This window comes from Anastrepha ludens, chromosome 2 (assembly GCF_028408465.1).
Source record: "Anastrepha ludens isolate Willacy chromosome 2, idAnaLude1.1, whole genome shotgun sequence".
NCBI lineage: Eukaryota > Metazoa > Arthropoda > Insecta > Diptera > Tephritidae > Anastrepha > Anastrepha ludens.
Genome location: NC_071498.1, coordinates 160,075,877 through 160,091,008, shown reverse-complemented (window position 1 = coordinate 160,091,008; position 15,132 = coordinate 160,075,877). Strand labels below are relative to the sequence as shown.

Here is a 15,132-nt window from a genome sequence, read left to right as displayed (position 1 = left end):
TTTAGTGGCTAGTTTGAAGCTCTGGCTAACGATCCATTCAAATGCAAATGCTCTGCGTGCAACAAAGTTTTGAACTGCCTGATTTACCGAAGCACGCCGAAACAAAAATGCACCAAAAAATATGAAGGCAATTAAAAATACATCTAAAATAAAGCGAGTAAACTAAATAGTCCCAGAAATTTCGAAATAAGACTTAGCATGTTCTTTGCTGAGCATAATGTTGCGCTGCAAGTGGTGGACCATTTAATTCCACTATTAAAAGAAATCGTGCCCGATTCTGAAATAATAAAAAACTCTGAGCTCGGAAGAAAGAAGTGCACCAGCATAATAAAAAATGAATTTGCAAAAGAGGAAAAATACAATTTAGTTAAAAGAATTAAAAGTAAACAAATTTTCCATAACGATCGATAAGAGACATCGGACTCAATAAGCATATGTGCATTTTGGTGAGATTTTTCGACGAGGAAAGCGAGCGGCTTGGGTTAAGCTGCTGGATCTAATTCCAATAAGAACTGATTGCACTGTAGAAGCTCTGTACGGAATTTTTAAAAAATCTTAAACCAACACGTTGAAATTGCTTCATTACAGTGTAAACACAGGAGAAAAAAATGTAGGGAATTTCGTAGGGAAAATTTGTTGTAAGCGTAGGGAAAAGTAGGGAATTTTTTTGGGCTGTGTAGGGATTTTTCAAAAAACCATTTACCATCACTGCTCGTTCGTTCGTTTATTGGTTTTGATATCCTGCGGTCGGGCAGTGTTTCTGAAAGCGCGTGAGAATAGTTCCCTTGCGACAACCAATTTGAGTGACAGCTAAATAGATTCTGTGTTTTTGAGTCGTAAGCGCCACATAAGTGCTGGTGTACACAAAGCTGTGCCGTGTGGCGTAAATAACAACTATTTAAAGAACAATTTTGTATCGCGCAAATTTTTATCGCTGGTGCTTTTTTATTATATCAAAGAGTAAATGGAATTTAAATTAATTGAGTTCATTCAAATGTACCCATATATTTTCCATAAACACTTGAAAAAGTATAGAAAATGCAAGGCTTAGCCAAGTTGTGATGAAAAATGAATTGTGCGTGCCGATCTCGAAGTTGTGAGCGCACCCTCCATCTACGTCTACCAGAAATTCTACTAAAACCCTCTTCCGCTTCATTAAGCATTAATTTTGTAATATATTTTTCCTCAGATTGAAAAGTTCAAAATTTAGTTGAAATTTTTTAAATTTTGTATAAAGTTTGCAAGCTTACATTTATGATTTTGGTTAAAGAATAGACAATTAAAAAATTTCAACTCGAAAACCATTGTAAATACATATAAAAGACCAAGTAATTAATCAGATATGCTCGCCCATTGTGCACATACTTATATACATACTGTTAGTCAACTGCTCTAATTATATTTCACTAAAATGCCCGCTGGATAGGTAAATAAGTAGAAAATTCGGTCCGGATCACACTTTTTACTTATCATTTTTATTTACCAATTTAATTATTACATAAAACATTAAATTTAATTCTAAAATTTTAAATTCTTATTAGTTATTGTACATTTTCGTACAGTTATTTAAATGCTTTAGTTGTTGCCTAGAAAATTTATGCTTTTGTTGTAAATTGAGAAATGAAATTTCAAATTTTTATTCTATAGCTTATTTTTGCGCCTTATTTTTACAAAAATTAATTTTAAAATCACTCTGTATTTAGTTTACTGGAAAAAGTTCAAACGGAGAATCCCAGCTGGAAGGACTCGGGTACAGCTTTTATAGCATCGGTAACGCGTTTACTGGAGCGTCTATTGGATTATCGCAGCGTTATGCAGGGCGAAGAGAATCGTGATAAGCGAATGTCCTGTACAGTGAATTTATTGAATTTCTACAAAAATGAAATAAATCGCAAAGAGATGTATTTAAGGTGAGTAGTGAAAGAAAATGTGAGCGCATAGATTTCAATTTAATTAGGATACTCGCAAAGAGCTAAGCGTATTATTTAAGTAAAAAGACTTTATAGTTTATGCCAAATTGAAATTGCTTCCAAAAATAATCAAATTGAAGAAAATCCATCTCAATTTTTTGTGCATATTTCAAAATATAGTGAATTAAAATTTTATTAAAGGTTGCGCAAAATAAATCATTTACATTTGTTTTCGAATAACATTTTTTACTAAATAAAAGAATTTGACCGGCGTGTGCTGGTTCGAAAATCACACACACAGACGGTTTGGGAAGTTGGAACCAAGCTATGTATCCCGCAGTCCGTCTGAAGCATCTCAACTGCAGAGAAAATGTTGAGATAATTGAATCAACCCGTCTTGCAAGCAAAGACCAATTAGGATCACATTCTTACCGTTTATGTCCCTATCGGATAGTGTTAAGTTATAACTTCCACCTATAAAGGCCGACTAGGGCCGGCGCTAGTGGGTAGTGCAAGTGCACTCATTGATTTGAAAGGGTCTTCGTCAATGATCGCTTGCACTTGTTGAATAAATTCTGCTGATCAGACAGTGTCAGAACGTTTCTCGTGTTTTTTGCGTTTTGCGACAGATTCTGCATCCAATTCACGACGAAGCTTATGAACGGACGCAAAATTCGAGATTTTTAAATCGGCGAGATTTGCGTATATAGCGACGATAACTGCATTTCTGATCATTTCTTGGGTTAAGTTGCAGTCCTCTATGTCTTATCTGAAAAACGGCAACAAGTTTCGGGGAGTTATAGCCCCAAATAGGGATGTCCTCAACTACCGTATGCAGCCTGTATATAAAAATATGTGAACAGATTTATCGGTAGTCGGTTCCAAATGTTACACTTTAACCAGTTCTGTGCGACTGCCCATCCCGGGAACAGAAAGAGAGAAATGATATGATAGCTACCCAGTCTCCATCCGCGTTTCGTATCAAATCAGCCGAACAGATTCTTCCGAAATTCTGATGGAGCTGATGCTGTTGTATAACGTTGATTTGCACAGCCCTTTTAATTTAGCGAGGAGGACAGATTCAGGCTCAAAGTCGACAAAGAGATGGTGTAGGTGTCTCATACAAAGGTTTGGTGTGCTGGGAATTTCTGATTAATGTTGTATTTACTGAATCTAAAACCACTTTCTCCAATCAGTTCATTAGCTGGGGATTTAGACTTTCATACAATGCGCTCGATTACATCTTAGTAAAAGAAAACATATCTAGAAGGGAAATAACAAAAATAATTAGACTACGACTTGGGCACACAAGACTAACACACGAATATTTAATAAAAAAAGACCTAAATATCTGCAAATACTGCAATACCTCAGCTCCAAACATCAAACACATCCTAGACGACTGTACACATTTTACAAACCACAGAAAATCACTAAACAACACAAAACCTACTGATCTGCTTTTAAACAATTCTACAGAGAACATTATTAAACTTATAAACTATTTAAAATATTGTAATATCTTAAATGAAATTTAGCTAACACCCTACATACACATATATACACACCCAGTATATTAGCTTAAGGGGGAAGTCTACTGTGACAAGGGAAAAAACAGGCTTATTTTCCGGATTTTATTTCTAACAAAATATTGCTCGTACATAAAATCTATTTAAACTCTTATCTTTATTATATATTTAAGTTTTTGAAAAAAAAATTTTAAGTCAAAATATTCAAAATGGCCGCTGTGGCACTTCTGCAAGCGCAGGTCCGCTTTTCTTAGGTGCCTAAACGGTGTACATGAAATCTTACGTTTCGGTGATCTAAAACAAAAAAACAAAATATTGTTATCATATACATAGTATTGACTCTCGTCTGACGTAGGATTATGTCGATAAAAAATTTTGGCGTTGAAAAAAAAATTCTTGAAATTTTTTTTCTTTTTTTTTGCCTAAAATTGATGTTACTATTGTTTATAACAATTTAACAAATAACGATATCAAAAAAATCCTATGTCAGACGAGAGACACTATTACAGAGAATATATAATTAAATTTTTAAGCTGATTCATTTATCAGAACTCGAGATATCGTGTACACCGTATACAAAAACTTAGTTTCGAGAAAAATGCGTTTAAAGTTTCAGTTTTCAGCGTTTAAAGCTTTGGAGCGCTTCGGGAAAAGGTCGAAATTTCAACGAAGAAAAATTTAGCCAGCTGTAACACATATTGTACCTTATTTAAGAGGGTTCAAAGTATTTTTTAAGCTAATAAAAAAAAATCGATTTTTTGAAAAATTCACAGTAGACTTCCCCCTTAAGGCCACAGTAGCCATAGCTATAAGCTTTTTGTTTTTTTTTTTGTATTTTATAGTTAACTATAAATACAATTGTCAATAAAAAAAAAAAAAAAAAAAAAAACAAAGAAAATTAATAGAAAACTGATACAACTATAATTGACCCAAGTTGAAAGATCGCCCTTAAGTTTATAAAGGCACACTTATTGGCAAGCATTCTTTCGCCCCAGAACAATAAAATGATCCAAGTCGATGTTAGGTCGTCGAATCCTCCAGACATAGTTGTCATTTTGTCTCCGTAGACATATTTATCCGATGCGGGTGCGAACTGAATCGATTACGACCGTTGCAGTAACCTACAAACAACCTTCGGCCCTAGCTAGGCAAGTTACATTAGTCGCACTAAGATTATCTTCCTAAAAAGGTGTTCAAAATTGTTTGCCTGATTAAGAGACAGTCACCTAGGTCAATGGATCGTTTTTTGCTGAAATTGCTAAAGACTACCATGTTCCGGATATTGGCGAAGTTACTCAGCCTCGATCCATTAGCGGACGTTTCGTAGTGAAAGATGAAACTCTCGATTACGTGATCAAATAAAGTACGATTTTTATATAATGGCAATCACTCCAAACACTCATAGCAATCTTTGTTCGCAAAGTCCTAGTCTTCCAGCGGACCGTGGACGCAAATGGTCGATATATAGAAAATTCTTTTAACTACCAATAAAGATACGAGGTAATTTTAGTATCATCTTATCATTATTTGGCCTCCAAGTTAGTAGTCTATGGCATCTGTGGCCACCGTAGCCGAATGGATTTATGCGTGGCTACAATTCGGTAGAGCTCTGGCTCGAAACCCGTTGTGGTCATGAAACATCAAATGCTAGAAAAGATTTTTTCTAATAGCGATCGACTCTGAGCCGTCAATGACAGACCTCCAAGAGTATTTCTGTCACGAAGAAGCTCTTCATAAAAAACTGCTGTACGGAGGCGACATAAAACTGTTGGAGGAAAAGCTCTCCTGAACACTCAAAAGTAGATGTAAGCGGCAATTATATACTCGTACAAATACGTAGAATGAAACTTTCCGCCATGCAAAATAAAAGTCGAGTTTACTTGTTTAACAATCCTTCAACACTTTATTAATTTAGTGTTACAGTTAATCGGGTCCGACCGGTCCCGTGTTTCTTATTTTTGTGTATGTGTCCGTTTAGTAACCTATAGTTCAGAGCTCTTTTCGGTTGGCCAGTGATCTCCATTTTAATAGATGCATTTATATTGTAGTCTAAAAGGTAGTAGTCCTGCATTTGTCTGTCAATCCCACATATCAGGTCAGTCCATAAGTTCGTGCGTTTTTTAAAGGTGGTTTTAAAATTAATAAAAAAGATGTTTAAAGTATTTATTAAGCAATAATATATTTTCCTTCAATGTCTTCCCAAAGTTTAGGCAAATTTTTATTTCCCTGCTCAAAAATTGTTTGTCTTTGGAACCAAAATGCGCTTCGTTTTCCTTTTTATAGCTTCTTTTGAGGAGTAGTTCTTGTTACTCATATGGGATTGAAGTCCACGGAAAAGGTGATAATCACAAGGTGCAATATCCGGAGAGTATGGTGGATGCGGCATTAGCTCCCATCCGAGCTCGTTCAGCTTGCCTAATGTTTGCCTTGCGGTATAAGGTCTTGCGTTGTCGTGGTGAAACAAAACTTTGCGTCTATTCACTAAAGACGGTCGATTTTTGTTAAGTGCCTCATTCAGGTTTGATAGCTGATGGGAATAATAATCAGCAGTTATCATCTGGTTTGGTGCTAGAAGTTCATAATAAACAATACCGGCATATCCCACCAAATAGAGAGGAGAATCTTCTTAGCGTAAAGGTCATCTCTAGGGGTCGGTCCTGGTGTTTCATCTTTATCTAAACATTGGCGTTTGCGAACAGGATTATTGTAAAGGACCCATTTTTCGTCACCAGTAACGATACGATTCAAAAAACTTTCATTTTCAAGCCGTTGCAGCAGCTGAGAACACACATTCACCCTCTGCTGAAGGTTGGAGACGGAAAGTCTACGCGGAGCCCATTTTCCCAGCTTTGAAATCTTTCTCAACTGAACCAGGTGCCTGTGAGCTGTTCCATGCGATGAATTTAAGCTCTAAGCTATCATATCGACTGTCAAATTTTGGCTCAGCTTACACGAGCTCGAGCAAGGCGTTGGATATAAAGACTTCAGGACGACCAGCGCGCGGGGCATCCTCCACGTCGCAGTTACCACTTCGGTATTTTGAAAACCACTTTTGCGCAATCCTTAGCCTCAGGGTATCCTCTCCGTGAACAGTGTTTATTTCTGCAGCAGCAGTTATTGCATTTTTACCACTTTTATAAAAAAAAAATACAAAATATGCCTCTTATACGCGTTCGAAGATTTCATTTTATTTTTCAACAACACGTGCTTCTATCCGCGATTAAAATCACTTGTTGAATGCACAATGTATCAAAGAAAACATAAATAGTTTCGTTATATTCCCCGAATAATTTTTTGTATGCAAAAATCGAACAAAAGTGAAATTATGGGTAAAATACGCACGAACTTATGGACTGACCGATACCATACATCCCTTCAGTTTATCATGAACACTCTTAAAAACTAGAAAAACTAAATGATGAAAATGGATTACTTTTTAAAAATAATTAATAAATGTTCATGAATTATTTCATTAAAGTTATTGTTTAAAATCATCACCCATAGTTCTTTGTTGCATTAAATCCTTTATAGGGCATTCAATTAATTTTGAAAATAGTCTAAGTCAATTAGAGCTTTAAAAACAAAATTTTCGTATGAAATTCATTCAAAATTTCATATTGATAATAAATTTCCATTAATTAAGACTAAGAAAATTATAAATTAAAATGGTGCACAATATAAAAATATTTTTTACGTCGTTCAAACGCAATTGATTAAATATCTCGAAGTAAGAAATATATGACTTAGACCACTTTCATAGTTATGAGCACAATTAATGAATAAGCAAATTAATTGAAATGAAAATATACCGATTTTCACTTACAGATACATCTATAAACTGCACGACCTGCACCTGCAAGCCGAAAACTACACCGAAGCCGGTTACACGCTAAAACTCTACGCGAACATGTTGAATTGGGATCGTGAATCACTCTGCTTCGCCCCGAACGATAATACTGGGCAACCTGAGTGGCAGCGCAAAGAGCGGCTCTATCATGAGGTATTTCTCTACTCTACTTAGTTCTATTTACTATTATTTATTTTATATTTTTTTAATTTTATGTGCGTCTCTTTGCAGATTCTAAAATATTTCGACAAAGGCAAATGTTGGGAGAAGGGCATTCCCTTATGCAAGGAATTGGCTGTGCTCTATGAAACACGTCGCTTCGACTACAATAAGCTCAGTGAAATACTTATACTTGAGGCAAAGTTTTTCCAAAATATCCTGACACAATTGCGCCCTGAGCCCGAATATTTCCGTGTGGGTTTCTTTGGGCTTGGTTTCCCACTCTTTGTACGGGTAAGTTTTTGTCTAATTTTTGCATCATTGTTGTTGGTATATTTATGCTGTATAAAACTATTACAGAACAAACAATTTGTGTATCGCGGCTTGGAGTATGAACGTATAGGTGCTTTTACTCAACGCTTACAAACCGAATTTCCTACAGCTCAGATTTTGACTAACAATAGTCCACCGGACAATTCGATACTCACTGCAGTCGAGCAATATATACAAATTAGTAATGTGCGGCCGGTTGGTGATGCGCAAGCTTTAAAGACGGCGATGGTGCCGGTACCGGAGAAAATTGCTAGATTTTATGAGGTGAGTAAAGCTGATTATTTTGAACTAGCAGCCCACATTGTGGTATTTTTTGTTAATACGATCATTCCTTGAATATTTCCTTATCATTTTGAATACAGACTACAGTCTGTCTAATAGAAGCGTGACCGCCATTTGACCAATTCGATACTACAAACTGCATTGTATGGGCCTATAATATTGGGTTGGGGAAAAAGTAATGTCGCATTTTATCAATTGAGCGCGACATTTAAACATATCTTGCGTTGTACTTATTGCATCGGGTCAAACTAAACGGCGATTTGAAGACGACAATCAGTACTACAAGTGTCTCTTTGACAGTGTTGTGATCGTATGTTTCAGTCTTAAGTTATAGCGCGTCAAAGATGGAGTCCACCAAGCAAGAAATTCGTCATATTTTACGTTTTTACTACCTTAGAGGTAAAAATGCAACGAAGGCGGTGGCAAAAATTTGTGAAGTTTATGGGCCAGCACAGCGTTGGTTCGATCGATTTCGTTCTGGTGTAGTAGACGTCGAAGATGCACCACGTACTGGTAGGCCAATCGTCGTAGAGACCAATAAAATCATTGAAATCCAAAGAGACCGGCATGTGAGCATTCGCTCGATTAGTCAGGAACTAGGTGTAGACCACAAAACCGTTTGGAACCATTTGCAGAAGATTGGATTCCAAATAAAGCTGGATGTTTGGGTGCCATACGTGTTGTCGCAAAAAAATCTCTTGGACCGCATCAACGCTTGCGATTATCTGCTAAAACGTAACGAACTTGACCCATTTTTGAAGCGGATGGTGACTGGCGATGAAAAGTGGATCACGTACGACAATGCCAAGCGAAAAAGAGGTGGTTTTTGGTGGGATTGGAAGGGAATTAGCTACTATGAGCTGCTCAACTATGGCCAGACCCTTAATTCGGTCCTCTACTGTGAGCAACTTGACCGTTTGAAGCAGGCGATTGACCATAAGCGGCCAGAATTGGTCAATAGGAATGGTGTTGTGTTCCACCAGGACAACGCTCGTCCTCACACATCTTTGATGACCCGCCAGAAGCTTCGAGAGCTCGGATGGGATGTCCTATCGCACCACCCACCATATAGTCCGGACCTGGCACCAAGTGACTATCATCTCTTCCGGTCTATGCCAAACGCCCTTGGTGATACCAAGTTGGCCTCAAAAGAGACTTGCGAAAACTGGTTGTCTGCAAATCTTGTGTCCAATGTGTGTTAATAAGGATAAGGGAGGTTATCTGGCTCTAAATCATGGGGCTACGCCAGGCGAAATCCTTACTGGTACCCTCCATAAAAGGTTTAAAAAACTCATTACTCTCCCCAAGCATACGCTGAGAATACTCGTGAGCAGGCAGCAGTCATTTGCACATGATCGATATATACAGGATCCGGCACTTGAAGTGTAACCAATTAAAAATACAACAAATTTAGTTTGGAAAATTACTTTTATTCAATTCAAAGTAAAAAATGTGGGAAAATAATACAAAATTAAGAATCAAATTACTTTTGCTCGATATGATCACCTTTTGATGGCCTTGAGACTGTCCAGAACGCATCGCAAGCTGCCCGAATGTGACTTGCAGGTATTTTGGCCCACTTGCGGACAATGGCTTTTTTCAGCGGCTCGAGAATTACCCATCGGATTCGCCTCTGGTGAATTTGAGAGGGGTTGTGTGGCCGTTATGAAGTTCGGAACGTTATTTTTAGCCATTTTTGGTTCACTCGAGCTTTGTGGGACGGTGCCGAATCCTATTGAAACGTCCATAGTCTGTCACTGAAGACCATGAGGTCGAAGTACAAATCTCAAATAAATCTAAATCTGAATTTAAAGTGTGATAATGAGAGCAGCGGTTTTCAATATGCTCCGGTATTTGAGGTCGTCTACATCTGAACTTTCTCGAATCGTGTCTCTGGATACATTAACACCACTTTTCTTTAAAACCGCTTCAGCTTCACGCAACGATAAGTTCGGTTTTGTCACCAACAAATCAATGATCTTCTCATCTTGTTTGGGAGAGATATTTTTGGGTCTCGTCCCGGGAGGTCGTCAAGGTTTTTAACTTCGGTATATCGGGGCGTGAGCCGGCCATCGTAGCTGAATAGGTTTGTGCGTGACTACCATTCGGAATTCAGAGAGAATTCGAATAGGTTTGAGTCTGAAACACAAAAATGAAGAAACATTTTTTTCTAACAGCGGTCGCCCCTTCGCAGACAATGGCAAACCTCCGATTGTATTTCTGCCATGAAAAAGCACCTCATAAAAATATCTGCCGTTCGGAGTCGGCTTGATACTGTAGGTCCCTCCATTTGGGGAACAACATCAAGACGCACGCCACAAATAGGAGAAGGAGCTCGGCCAAACACCCAAAAAGGGTGTACGCGCCAATTATATATATATATAATTATATAGATGCTCGTAACATTTTTGAAGCTTGAGGGTTTAGGGACTTAGGAACACTACTTCAAATCGTTTATCACACGCGGAACTCATTTTGTAAAAAATATGCACGTCTTCTAAATTTGAATTTTGCTGGTCACGCTTCTAATAGACAGACTGTAGATCTACCAATATATAATTAACTTTCATTTCCCTGTCCCTTAAAGGTCAACGACGTAACGCGCTTCATCTACGATCGTCCCATCTATAAAGGTCCGATCGATAAGGATAACGAATTCAAATCACTGTGGATCGAACGCACCAAATTGGAAATTTCTAATCCACTCCCAGGCATTTTGCGTTGGTTCGAGGTGAAACACAAGTCTGTGCATGAGATCACCCCAGTAGAGTTTGCATGTGAAACTATGAATAATGTCGGCAAGGAATTGTGGGATCTAATTGTGCAGTACCGCAGTGAACCGAAGCGTAATATAAATCCCTTCTCGATGCGCTTACAAGGCATAATCGATGCCAATGTCATGGGTGGCATAAGCAAGTATCAAGAGGCATTCTTCTCGGAGCAGTTCCTGAAATCTCCCCAGGGTCATGGCCAACAGGCAAATGTGCAAAAATTGAAAGCGCTTATACTCGAACAAATTCAAGTGCTTGAGCAAGCTCTGGAATTGCATGGTACACTAGCGCCCGCAGGCGTACAACCGCTACATAATCGTTTGCTTGAACGCTTCTCGCAACTAAAACAAAGTTTATCGGGTCTTGGACGATTGAAGCGCCAACATTCGGAAAGCATAGTAAATACGCCGCTGCCACCACTACCTACAGAAAAGCGCACGCTAAGCCTAGGCAATCCTAATATGAGTGCTGGACCTTCAAATTATTATGGTGTCTATGAGCAGGATGACATCTATACACGTCCGGGTGATACCTTACGTCCTGTCGAAGCTGGCAATGCATTGCTAATAAATAACTCCTACCAAATGCTGAGCAATGAAAGCGTGAGTATACCGGAAATCACGCGTGACAAAGTGCCACCTATACCGAATCGCCCGCGTTCGCAGAACTTCATGCCTGCCACCGAAGGTCCGGAAGTGCCACCTAAGCGTAATCCTAATCAGGTGGGTTCAACAAATGCGCCACCATTACCGCCGCGTGGCATAACGCCCGATAAACGCGCTTCAAACCCCATTGCCATAAATGATTTCTCGAGTAGCCATTACCCCACAGGTGGTTCCATACCGCGCCGCCCATTATCTGCACATCAACAGCAGCAGCAGCAGCAACAACAACATGAACATGGACAAAAGTATTCAGTGGTAGATATAAGCTTTGATGATCCCGAGGCTGATCAGCCGCCACACTCGCTGACAAGTGTTGGCGAGCCGGGGCAACTGAATGTGGCCAGCTATGGGCCGCATGATTTTCGTGATTCAGGCATCTCCACGACCAGCTCACACGATTTCAATAATTTAAATAATCTGAGCGAGGAGTCGTCCTCTAACTCTTTGAGCACCGTGCATCATCGCGATCACTGTCGCATGACATCGAACGGCAGTGCGGATAGTACCTATACCATCAACACTACGCTAAATATAAATCATCGTGAAAATTCGGCGAGCTCCTTCGATATGGAAGATCTGCCAATGCCAGCACCACCTCCCATACCACCCAAGTCATTGAATATTATCGCCACCACAGATTCCTCTTCCCTTGACGAGCATCATTCGCCGATTCCCAATGCAAATCAAAATCATAACACATCCAATCATACGCATACGCATGCCTTAAATCATCCAAATCATTTGCAACAACACTCGAATCATAAGCACAGTCAAAATCATCAACAGAACGGCGCCAACACCAACGATAATTACTTAGTACCCAAAAAGAGTGAGGCCAGCGCCGACAATGCTAGCGCTACCGAATCACAAAATGATGGCGGCACTTTTTGAGTTGCAATATGTCGCTGCCATCAACCGCTGCTTCGCCCTATAGCGCCTCTACCGCCGCTACCGTCAGCCACAACGACCGAGACCGAAACTGAGACTTCATCAACAACACAAACGCCCTCACCAACCCCACCACCACTACCACCATTGCTCCGCACACATGCATCACATATCGCACTCTCATCTGGTCAAACATTGCGCCGGCCATGCAAATCGCCAAATGCAATATCGACTGTCACTTCATTGTCGTTACCCTCACGCACCACTCAGCTACACTCATCCTATACACGTCATCGTCACAATCATTACCACAGCACACATTATTGCCATGACTGCCTGTCCTCACCATCACCGCCGCCAATTGCGGCTACTATAACCGAACAGGCAGTGGTGCATGCGTCCTCATCTCTGTCCTCACTGGTCACGCCACCACCGCTGCCACCATTGCTGCCGCTTTCCATGCCGTTGACACAAACCGAAGCGCCGCCAGCACCCATGCTGGAACACTGTTCCTGTGGCCTAACGTTCACTGTGGAACCTGAGGCCGCCTATGAACTTCCAATGCCGACGGTACGCTTTGAGTCACCCATACAGACCACACAATATGGCAGCCAAAGTGTATATAGTAGTAGTAGTAATATGTATGAATATGAACAATCGACAACGAATGATTCGAGTGAGGATTATGCGAGTGCAGTGCAAACGCAAACCACGCACATTCATGCGCACTGCTGTCAGCATTCGCGCTCCAATGCGCATGCGCAAACGGAGTTCGCCTATGAGCAGCGATGATGCATGGACTTGAAGGCGGAGACGGCGGTGGCAGTGACTCAAGTGTTATAGACGCCGGAAGCAGAGTGAGGGGAGGAGTTGCGTGTTTTACTAGGAATAAAATTGTGACACAAATATTCTAACTTATCGATACCAAACATAAATAAACCAAGAAGGCGGATTATAATAAAACAAATTGGTGAAAGACCAACCACAAGTACGGAGCTACTTGGTGGCTAAAGTGCTAAAAAAGTTGTAATTAGTAGTTACTTAAATTTTATTTTAGAGTTTTCGGTTTGCAAAAATGTGAAAAATAATTCCCAAAATATTCTAAGTCACGTAATTATTGTAATTAATTTTGAATTTAAGAAAAATCATTTTCAAAAACAACGAAAATTGTGCAACAATCTATCCATATAATTTTTTAATGCAACATCATTGAGCGAACACGAAAAATTTTCAGATGATCGAGCAAGTGCTGTAGCCCACGTCAGAGTGAATTCCAAAGCTGTTGCCAGAAAATTTCAATTAAGTTCACTTGAAAGTGGATTACAGAACATGCCCGAATCTAGCCGGTTTTTTCAAGACTCACAGGGAGTAAGCGATTTGGCTGAGCTTTTTTCAGCTACTAAGCTTTTCTTAAGTTGGAGCGAACACCAAAAATTTCCAGATAATCGAGCAGGTTCTGTAACTCGCTTCTGAGTGAATTTCGTTGAAGTTTTCTGGCAAGAGCTTTGAAATTCACTCGAAATTGAATTACAGTAAACTACTCGCTAGTAAATAACAGCGAATTACTCTTTAGAGAATTTCATAACAGATTTATAGGATTTATTTGGCTGATCTTTTTTCAGCTACTAAGCATTTTTTAAGTTTTTTTGGCAAGATGCTGATCGATTTTCATTACTCTCGGAGAGAATCTTTCGTAACGTACGCTTTTTAAACACATCCGTTTGATAGGCTATGAGCGATAAATCGTTACTATGACGTCATAAATTAAGGCTGCCACACCAAGTGCAATCTCCATAATCCCCCAATACCTTTGAGCTGTTTTTAAAGTAATTTTAAAGTTCTCAAAAACAATCTGGTACCGGAAACAAAACGAAATCCAAGAAATCATCGCAAATAATATGTTTTAAATAGTTTGTGTAGTTTCGTAGTAATAAGTTGTTCGCCTGGAAACCCTATCCCCGTGGCGGAGCTGCACTATGACTAGTGAGGAATAGCATTACCAAGAGACAGCCGCTCGCTACGTGACCAACGTTCCCCCTCCGACAGTCGGTGGTTCTACGTTACCGGAACGACCCGGATTTACTATATATCCGGCCACGGACTGTCACTCCAGCAGCACTCCCCGTACATGTAAGGGAAATGTTTTCGCTGCTACATCAACAACAGCAACAAGACTGACGTTGTTTGAGCCGCTTCTCACATGAAGACAGCCGCTGCGATGTGGAATGAGGACAGAGGGCTTATTTGAAGGCGGAATCTGTTCGCCGCAGTAGAAATTATCGAGCGTTGTGGGTTGTTTGAAGGACTCGCCAAACCCTAAGGCAAGACACCCATTATTCCTACTCGCTGCGCTGGTCCGGGACTGCTTGTTTGTAAATAAACACTTACTCACAGCTACCCTTCATATCTGAAGGCCGTTTCCCTATGCGCAACCTGTGACCTGTCCGGTAGCCTGCAGCTCGACTTTCGCGCAACTCTACGATTCCGCGATACCGGATCCTGGCACTATGCGCCTAGTGAGGGGCGGGATATTAATCATCTACGTCAAATAGTTTTTTATGTTTGGAAAAAGATTACTTTGAGGCCCACGTGCAATAAAATATAGAGATTAACTAGCAGAGCGTGAAATACATTTTAGAGGCCATATAAAAAAAGTAATAAAATTAATAAATAAAAGTGTAGACATTTAAGCCTTGAAAGTAATCTATACGACTTTAATGCAAGCAGGTTTAAGGAAGTAATTCTACG

The 15,132-nt window shown here is 39.6% G+C and overlaps 1 protein-coding gene across 1 annotated transcript in view; it reads left to right on the top strand.

Annotated features, from left to right (window-relative positions):
* The window catches only part of LOC128855694 (dedicator of cytokinesis protein 3), a 161,882-nt gene extending 149,394 nt beyond the window's left edge, over positions 1–12,488 (top strand). The window contains exons 10-14 of the mRNA XM_054090824.1: positions 1,704–1,910; positions 7,265–7,439; positions 7,518–7,739; positions 7,806–8,042; positions 10,648–12,488. Coding sequence (XP_053946799.1) covers positions 1,704–1,910; positions 7,265–7,439; positions 7,518–7,739; positions 7,806–8,042; positions 10,648–12,387 — 2,581 coding nt within the window. The 3' untranslated portion in view covers positions 12,388–12,488. The remainder of the gene's footprint in view (positions 1–1,703; positions 1,911–7,264; positions 7,440–7,517; positions 7,740–7,805; positions 8,043–10,647) is intronic.
* Positions 12,489–15,132: the final 2,644 nt, after the last annotated feature.